Here is a 10,396-nt window from a genome sequence, read left to right on the forward strand (position 1 = left end):
TAAATAACATTAGATATTAATTGTCATCTGTGGTTTGCTTTATAGGAAAAGAGAGTTACCAGAATTACGCTTATCGTTTCAGCAGCAGGGGGATCTTTTTCTCGGGCAAAAAATGAGGAATCATCAATATCAATGGTTAAATGTCTGGTTAGCATTACCGAACTACGTATATTCAAACAAATTATTTTGAATAATCAGATGTTAGCGATGTGCCTTTCTCCTCCACACGTGTGTGCAATCAGATGTCAGCGACGTGTCTTTTTCCTCTACGTGTGTGTGCGGTGTCAGCGTGTGTTTAGGAAATTATTTTATATTTCACAGAAGTCACAAAAAAGGGATCAAACCAAATTCATAAATCTTTCAAAGGTACAGTATTTGGATTTGTTCACCACTTACCACCTGTGAGGCCAGGCAATGTGTAAAGGTCTTTGCTGATAGTCCCGTCCACTCAAGATATTAGAGAGGTTAAAAGTCAGATGTTGCTTATCTTCTTCTTGACAAGGATTTGTACTTTCTGATGCTTCAGACTTGTTCAATCTCGCCGGTGCTGTTAATGGGGAAGGCAGCCCCTCGTGCTGTGTGGTATAAAGTCCAGGCTGGGCTTCACAAAGTCCAGACTCGCGATGTGCGTTGCTGTTTTTCATTAAAGCTCTGCTCTTCTGCTGGCCGGGCAGACTCTCCAATTGATAAGCATCTCCATTTCTTTTAACACCAATTACCTTTTCCAAATGGGCAAGCTTATGTTCTGGCATGAACCTGTTAGGAAAAAGAAGAAAAAAAATAGATCTGTATTGTGTTTATGCTGGATTTCAGTTCCACCGAGTAATTTATAATTAAATAATAGCAAATGAGAAAAAAACCCATGGCTGATATTTTACATCCATCCAAGCAACAACTCCACTAGCATTCAGTAAATGATACACTTCATGTGTATTTAGTGAATATGGTACCTGTGAAATAAAATAACAAGCTCACTGGCTGAGAAGCCAAAGGTCTCGACCGAACCACATCGCTGCTAGTGGCACATGCATGCATCAACAGGGAGAACAAAACTATTTGCCTGCTAAAATAAAATAAAGCAAACACCTCCTGGAAGTAAAAAGCCAATTCTGCCAGAAAAGTCTTGGCATTTTTGCCAGGACTACAGCTAAGGTTGGTAGCAAATGCCAAACGCAGCAGTGTTTAACCTAACATGAGTCTACACCATGCCTAGACTTGAGCCCAGCAAGTTGCTTCATCCCAGGACAATGAAAACTAACGCAGAAAGATTGTGTGTTGCCTAAAAGCATGGGTCAAACATGTACCATGACATGGATGCGGGTCTTCTTACCCGGCCATCCTTGTCTGATTTCTATGATGACCAACTAAAAAAATTAATCACAAACTAGAAAAAAAACCCCCACATCTAGGAGAAAAGGATTGAGTTGTACATCCATTCATAGGATAAAAGCAACCGCTCCCATGTTTTTTCACAGGTGTGAGGAATGAACACTAAGATGGGGAAACTGAGGCAGAGCTGCTCATGACCCTCCTGAGGTACCACAGACAGTATCAGACACCGCTGGCTCTTCCATCTGATGTCCACGCTGCAGAAAACCCTTCCCAACAGCAGGACGCATTTGCACAGTTACGTTGAGGCCCCTGAACTAATTTTTGTAATATATGAAATGTAACATTTTACGCAGATCTAGTTTTACTATTTGATTTAAAGTAGTAATGAATTACGGTCCTTGCCCAGGAAACACTCAAGTGAAGCTCCTTCATTCAAACATGACTTTCCTAAATTAACACGGAGACTACTACGTGCACAGCCACCATGGGATCCTCACTCTAAATGCCTGCCTGTACCTCAAGTTAATTTACCCAAATATTATTTACTTACATGTCTTTCAGTGTGATTACGGTTCTCCCAGATAAGTAGAGACATTTAAATTTTCCGTTTCCTTTTAATTTCCAAATGTTTACGCACTATAGCCTGTTTATTGAACTGTTTACTAAAGCCAACACTTGCTCTACTTTATCAGCCTCCTCCACAGTTCTTTGGAGTTTTACTCCATCACAGCTCGTTTCTGGGCTGTGAACAAACCTCTCTCTTCCCTCTTTGTCAAAATGAATATTCCTAAACGCCAGAATCATCCGCTTCACCCTGCAATGGAGCACCTTCAAACGCAAGCAGACCCTTCTTCAAAATCACAACCAAAATACAAACACACACACACTATGTGAGCTTTACCGCAGTTGTATTCTTGACTAATTGCTTTGAGGATTTTTCTTCAAACCCCTAAATCTCCTTTCCTAAGTCAGTACACTGTGTAACCATTCCATGCAATCTGTATTCTTTGATTTGGCTTGCTGTCCCTTGGCATATTATTTTCCTGTTTATCTATACTAAGCTGCATTTTCAAGCCACTGACCAAATCACCTACGAGATCTACCTTTTTTCCACTGCTCGCCGTCGCTCGTTGGAGCTGCTCTGTAGATACAACCAGAAAAAGTTCAATCACATTCAACAGCCCCATCCAAATCCATGACCTATGTTACAAACAAGACAGGTTCCCAAACGAGCCTGAGTTAAACCATTCCCATCTCAGCGACTTAGCCACCCTCAGATTCCCAGAGCATAAAAGTATAAATTCAGTGTGGCTGAATTCCATACATATATGCTCTTAACAGTTAAGTCAGTGTTTTGACAGTCTAAGCTGAATTATAGACCTAAAACTGGCTGGTGGTGGCTCCTCTGAAATACGGACACATCCCTGTGAGGATATACTTTTATATATTTACGCATAGGAAAAGCTGAAGGAGAAATAGGTTAAGGGATTTACCCTAAACCACCAGGTCTGCGACCGAATCGAGAGGTCTGATTTACCAAACCAAATTTAACTAACAGATTTTGAAAAATCATTGCTGCTAAGAAGAATTGCTTGATGTGTGACAGGTCGGACTACCTAGGCAGGCTGTATCCCCCTGCCTGTCTTTAATCTCCTGGCCAATCATCCACTCAATGCACCATTTCTATTTCTGAAGAGGTTTTCTTCTTGGTTTTCAGCCCTTATAAATCTGATCCGTCATTGCAGAATTTCTAATAATATTAGATAAAACTTCACCGATCTCTCTCTGGAATAAACTATTTAATATCCTTTATTTAAGACATGTGTGCGCAATCAATTCCATGGTATTTACTTGTATTACACACACAGTATTCATCATCTTGACAATTTTTAAAAGTTTTAGAACACCATTTCACTTAACAGTTTAAAAAAAAAAAAGATTTATTTGATGGTTAACTTTGGAACAAGTTATCTGCATTAACTTCCATTGTTTTGGCATAAAGTAGTTCTGTATATTTTACTAACAACAGCGGAGACATGATAAAGGATGTAGGCAGAGAGCCATAAACAGCTCTCGCTGCAACCCACAGCGTTCGTGTAAAAGCATTAATTTTTCGGACTTTGATTGGGAGACGTCTCTGTGCTCAGCCACTTGGATTTTGCTAAATACAACCATGTATAAAACCTTGTACCTGCATATAACAATTTTAACTGCGGAAAGGCCATTGTAAATCATATGTAGTATAAACTTGTCCACATGATTGGAATGATATAATGGATATTGTAGTCCCTAACCACTAGCTAATGTTCTTTATGACACTTAAATAAATGACCTGAAAATAAACTAATAACAACACGAAATCTTCTAAACCTGTTCATGTGCATTTCCCAAAAGCATGCTGGAGAAAGACAATGTCTAGTTAGCACATTTTTTGTGTTTACATTTTCTCCAGAACATTTTTGCTCCAGCTATTCTATTTTTCCTCTTCCAGACTCACATTAATTCTTCTTTCCTGCCACCTTCCAGACACAGTCATCTCTCTATCCAGTACCTGCCCAGATCTCGGTCATTTATAAACATCAAGAGCTTGCAGGACTTCCACATCACCATCCAAAAGTCTAGAACCTGGAGAAAAAACAAACACTCCAGTGTTTTATTTGGAGCCAGTATCTAATCCCACAAAGATCATCAAAGGTTTTTAAATCCTTGTCTAAATTTCAGAAGATACAACCTCAGAGAGGCTGGTTATGGAATAGCAGAGCTGGGGCAGGAGCAGACACAGACTTAAAAGACTAGATAGAAATTTTTTAGGATGAGGCTGGTGAAACACTGGCGCAGGTTGCCCAGTGAGGTGGTCGATGCCCCATCCCTGGAAATATCCAAGGTCAGGTTGGACGGGGCTCTGAGCAACCTGATCTAGTGGAAGATGTCCCTGCTCACTGCAGGGGGGTTGGAACTAGATGACCTTCTCACCCAAACCCTTCTATAATTCTATGATTCAAAAAAACAAGCTAGAGAGCTACCACAGCAGATAGGCAGGATTTAGTTATCGAGAAGGATGCACCGTTCTTCTCAACCTTAGTTACAACATGCACTAGTCACACAGGAAAAATGCCATAGCATTCTATTCTTAATATGGGAGAGGGATTTTATTGTTGTTATTAACTTGTGGTAGTGAAATCCCGTACACGTGAAACTTTCCAGAAAAAATTATCACCAAAGCATACAAATATTAACACTTCCAACAGATTCCACAAGGTACTGTCCCTTATATTTAAAAAAACATGGAAAATGTTTTACTTTTATGCGTAACTCATATATATTTCAACACTGAAAGTTCAGAACAAACAGTGAGAGACTTAGATATCTAATTTTAGTATCATAACTTGTTTTCAAAACTGTTTTTCTTTTATTTATTCAGACTTTTGAGGATCTCTGACACTTTTAACAGTCAATTTTTAAAACTTCATGAACACTTTAAAAAGAGTGAGCCTTGAAAACTTTCCCTTTTTCCATACTGGGTATAGAAGTTTAGTTAAAAAGCTGAGTTAAAAATTAAACTAAGTTCATATATAATAAAAATTCCATATACTAAAGGTCAGTTTCAATCTAAATATTGGCCGTTTTGAATAACAGATTTTTTTAAACTCCCCAATCTATATATTTTCTTTTCATTTATGCCACAAAACCCCACTCTGAGGAAATCCACATACTTTTCCTTGAAGCAGACATGTGCATTTTGTCCACCTCTTTCCTAACATGTTGCCGTGTTACATCGTATGTGTTTATTCACAGCACTTTATTTACCCTAATGAAAAATTACTTATGGGAATTGGTTTCTTTTTCACGGCACCGAGAGTCACTTTGTGCACCACTTCATTAAAAACAACAACAACAACAACAAAAGGATGGAAGGGCCACGATGTCACTGCTCGATGAATAAAAACCACATTAGAAAGACTAACTGGAGTGCTGGTTTAGGTTAGGTCAAACTATAGAGGCAAGTTCTGTGTGTTTTGAATAGTTGTTCTCGATGAGCAAGGATAGTTTGTAAGAATGGATATAAGCTAAAATAAAAAAAATAAATTTGAATTCATAAAAACTGGCCCTTCTGTAACTGTAGTTACATTTGGAAACAAAGGTAAAGATAGCTCTGAAAGTGCAATGGATTTTTTTTTTGTTGTTATTATATTGCCATTAAAAAGTTTAAAAATAATAAAAGGAAGGAGTCATAATCAGATATATTAGAAACCTTCCCCAGGCCTTGGAGCTGGAGCACACACATTTTAGAGCTGCCCCGTTTCCTTCGTCACTGATGCGCCGTCACGGCATAACTTACAATTTAACAAACTCATTGTCTGAGAATTTCCTTTGTTTTTCTTTAAACACGATCACAAATGTCTCTTTGCTAACTGTAATACTTATAGTAGAATTTATGTGACCTAAAGCACTACAGAGGTTCACGGAGAGCTTCTGGGATTCTAATACCTGGAGTCCGTTTAGCTTATAATGGGTGCAATGGACAGTCGTTTTTGTCATTTGCAGTAACTAGGAAATTCCACTTTTGCACTTTCTTTCTGCTTCCTTGAATTTGTTCCCACAACTACTACAAATGTATGTAAACTATACAAGCATGCACTCATGTTATCTCTGAGCTTTTTGAAAAGTCAGAAATTTGTCCACTCTGTTCTAATAGGAAAAAAAAAAAGTCATGAAAGCAGTTCTTTGAAGGCCAAACTGGAACAGACAAAAACTACATTAGTATATACTTGGTTTTTATATTTATATATAAATTTATACATTTATATTTTTTATATTTAATGTTACAAATCACCTGACAGCAGTAAAACTGATGCATTTGTATTTACCTACTTCTCGAAAGACTGCAAGATGTGACAAAACTGGGAGACCAGTCTCAGCTCAGCGATTTTTTTTTTTAATTTTTTTTCTCTGCAACTACTGTCACATTTTGCTCTGCAGCAAAAAAAAAGTTGCTGAGTGTGGTCAGGTGTCCCAAAGCTGTGCTACAGTTCAAACCTAAAAGCTCAAAAGAAAATTCCCAATATTTAGGGAATTTGATATTAGGCTTTATTGAAGTTGTCACATACTTTCGGGGATCTAATTTCACTTTCTGATCTTTAGCAATGGTTGTAATTCTTCACTCAGAAGAGGGAAGAGATTACTTGTCAGCAGTAATCTCTAACACAGATAATGCCATATAAATATTAGGGGCTTATAAGCATGGACAAGGATTAGGAGCAAAGAGAGAGAACAGAAAGAAAACCGAACAGAGCCAAGATTAAGCACTGGGAAGGGCATGGCAAAAGAAAATACAAGGTCTGTGGCTGAGCTTGTCTTCCCACAGTCGAATATGTATTTTCCTGGGTAGAATAAGTAGGGTTTACACTGATTTCCCCATTTGCAGACTGCAAGATATAGAAGTATGAAACATTATTTGAGATGCGATCATCATCTTCTCTCAACTATCTTCCCTCTTCCATGACACAAGAGAAATACAGAATAGACTCAGGGAATCACAAAGGTTGGAAGGTCTCTGGTCCAACCTGGTGCTCAAAGCCCATCCAGTTGGACCAGGTTGCTCAGAGCCTCATCCAGTCAAGTCTTAGCTATCATCCAAGGCCAAGGACGGAGATTTCAAACTCGGACATCAGGTGTGTGAGAGGTGTTGCTGCTAGCAGCTTGCAGGAGGGACTACAAGGTGAACAACAACAGGGGAAAGAGCTACAGCTGACGGCAGCAGCAGCACGTCTGCCTTCCTAATGTTCGTATCCCGGCCAGAGAGAGAGAAGTGGTATGTAATCCATACAACAGATACACCAAAGGAGGGATATCACAAAGTCTGACTTCTTTCTGACAGATCAGCCAAAATGTTCCTGTTTGAGCAACAAATTAGCTGAATGTAAGAACCCTTGCCACGCCAGCGGTGTGCCTGATTTGTAGGTGGGATGCAGAGACGCTCCTGGAGAAGGGAGGCTGGATCCAGATCAACCGCAGGCAGCTGGGTTTGACTCAAGTGGTAACTTGGTCCGTTGGAGGAGGGAATGAAGATGAGACAGGCAGGAGAGAGAGAGATGTCAACAGTAAAGAGTAGAAGAGAAACAAAAAAATGCTCAGATTCCTCAAACCATAGCCTCCACCTGTTTTTCCAAATAATTTCTGAGCAAAATCCCTCAATATCTAGTATCCATATATGATACTGCCCAAAATTCCTACTTTACTTAGCATTTACACCTTTCTTTCCAACCAAGTTCCACTGATTCAACAACACTCCTATTAGTTTATTCTCTAAGAAGTCGTACCTGTACCTAAATATAAGGAGGACGGTCAAACTGATCCCTAACCTTCCCCTCAATATTACATTTGAATTTCTAACATCAAGATTACTGCTCAAGATGCACTGTAAAGCCTAAATCCCAGATGACCAGGATTTTAACTAAAGCATTCTTCAACTCTTATTCCCCAAAATACATGGAAAGGTACTACCTTCCAAAACACAAGCCTGCAGTGAAACTGTGCAAAACAGGAGCACAGGCAGGTGAAACTACTCCGAAACAAACATATCCCTGAAAGTCCAAGCTCTCCTGGTTTTGAGACCTCTGTGCTGCTGCTCTTGTTGGATGTCATTGCAGCCAAAAGCATGTCTAGCCTAATCCACTACTTGTGGGATTATTCCATTTTGTTACATATTTACTCCTGACAAATGACTTCAACAATACCTTAAGCGCTTCAGGTCAGAAAAAAAAAAAAAATCAGATAATGATTACTCTGCATTTTAATAACAGAAGGGAGACTCTGGACCCATGAAGTCAAGGCAAAGCTCTCTTTGACTTCACGTGAGACTGAGTTTGACCCTAAATATATTATTTCTGAATTCACATCTTCAATTCCCTGAAATCCTTTAACACTAAATGTAAGAATCAGTGCAGTTATAATTTCTAAGAACATCATTCTCAACAAATGAAATGGTGATAAATTAAAAACTCCTCAGGAAGATAGTAATGAACTACAATACATATTTTATAACGCAGATGAAAATAACTTAGGTGTTATTTTGCACAAGATATGAAAATATTAATTAATGGATAGTTCAGAAAAAAAAGTAATTTGCTCTATAATTAAACATCATGACTGTGTAGATCTGCTGCACCGACTCTGCAAGGTAACAGATACACTTTTGGAGCTCTAAGAGTCCCCTTGATAACAACTGCCAGAAATTTAGAAATTGTTCACTTAAGTTCTGCTTCTGCAGAAGTTCAAAAGAATGAATTACACTATGGGGAAAAAAGTTAGGCTTCTGAGAATTGCAAGGTTTTTAAGGTTCTTTAGGATCCTAAAGGATTGGTCATGTTTATTAGTGCTTACTTAAACAGAAAAAAAAAGTTCAGTTCTCGAGTGCTTATTTAGAAAATGCAAATTTCACATATAGCTCCAAACAATACAGTATCTCTTCTTGCTAAACAGAATTGGAAATGGGTGTTTGAAAACTGATATCACACCTTAAATCATCTTGTCTTTTATTTCCTTTTTTTTTTTTTTTTTTAATTAAAACTAATACCAGGATCCTGTAACATATAATTTCCTGTTTTGTGGAAATACTTCTAATCAGGATATATAGGATGGATGTCCCCTTTAAACAGGCTGTTTTGTAACATACGCAATGCAGAAGGGAGTGCTATCATAACACTTCAATAGTTAAGTGACTTTATGAGAAAAATACTTCCAAATGTTTCCTAAAACCTTCCAAACCGCACCAAAGAACATTATCGTAATATTATGTTTCCCTATGGCCTCCAATATTTAAGCTTGCTATTCTCGAAATGATACTTGGATGAAAAATATAAGTTTATGTAATGTATAAATTGTTCCTAGAAGAAAAGTTGCCTTTAAAATTACTCTGTATAGATGTCAGATATTTTACATTTTCAATAGCCTTTCTGTATTAATTGAACAAACAGTATGCTAGCGCTTTGGGCTGCACATGAATAGTCTGTATTTTAAAACTGAACAGTCACCGTGTGATCTTATTCATAGCAAATACTGAAAACAATAACTGTCCTAACCGATTACATATCAAGTTACCCTTAATAGATATCCATATTTCTTGCACAGTATACATAATCCATATAAAGTGTATACCATATATCAATACCATATTCCGGCGAATCCACCATCAAAGAGTTCGTTTATAGTAGGTTTTCATTTGAGTCAGGGTTGTAATGTTCTGTGCAGCATAAGCTAACCATTTCAGAGATTTTGCCAGCAAGCTGCTTTTTGGCAGATTATTGGCAGTACATATTGGCAACAAACTAGTGCAACTAAGCCCTTCTTATAACTTACAGGTAAATAATGATTTTAATAAATTTATGTAAAATGTTCCACTTGCTCACATCTGGTTTTGATAATTCACTCGACTGCGCAAATGCAAACTTCTGTGTGTTTCTCAGGAAAACACATATTTTACCTTAATTATTTAACACTTTCTCAGGTACCCCGGGAAACAAATAAGCAACGAAGCCTACTTTCACCTGAAGGTTTAAATGAAGAAACCTTTATCTGAAAGATCTAAAGAAATTAATGAAAAATAATAATTTTCTGCACATAAAAATCTAAACCACATTTTGTCATTAACACAACATCCAAGTAATAAGAAAAACACAGGCTATTGTAGAGTTATCTCAGCCATAGGGCATTCGAATCAGATGGTCCAGTCAACCGCCTCTGGCCCTGAGGACCATGGGGTAATGCAGAGACTTTGACCTCCGTTGGAAAATGTGTTACTATATTAGACTTAATTGCACTTTCTTTACACTACAACTGAAGGTTAAACGTGTATGCATTTGTATCTCAGCTAGCCAGCGTGGTTTAGAGGAAACTCTGAGTTTTAATCCCAACTTTGCCAGTGGGTCAGTGTCTCATCGTCAAAACACCAAAAGTCTCTCTCCATCTCTAAACCTCGAACGGCAGTAGCCCTCTGCCCTAAAAAGATCACGTATTTTTGTCAGAAAGCTCTAAAAATATTATTTCTACTAGTAGCACTGTCATT

The 10,396-nt window shown here is 38.0% G+C and overlaps 1 protein-coding gene across 1 annotated transcript in view; it reads right to left on the minus strand.

The window, feature by feature from the left end:
- GTDC1 (glycosyltransferase-like domain containing 1) overlaps nt 1-10,396 on the minus strand; it is a 174,192-nt gene that overhangs the window by 35,505 nt on the left and 128,291 nt on the right. Inside the window, exon 6 of the mRNA XM_010575191.1 lies at nt 397-756. Coding sequence (XP_010573493.1) covers nt 397-756 — 360 coding nt within the window. The remainder of the gene's footprint in view (nt 1-396; nt 757-10,396) is intronic.

The sequence above is a fragment of the Haliaeetus leucocephalus genome, unplaced genomic scaffold, assembly GCF_000737465.1.
Source record: "Haliaeetus leucocephalus isolate CR32 unplaced genomic scaffold, Haliaeetus_leucocephalus-4.0 Scaffold451, whole genome shotgun sequence".
Lineage (NCBI taxonomy): Eukaryota > Metazoa > Chordata > Aves > Accipitriformes > Accipitridae > Haliaeetus > Haliaeetus leucocephalus.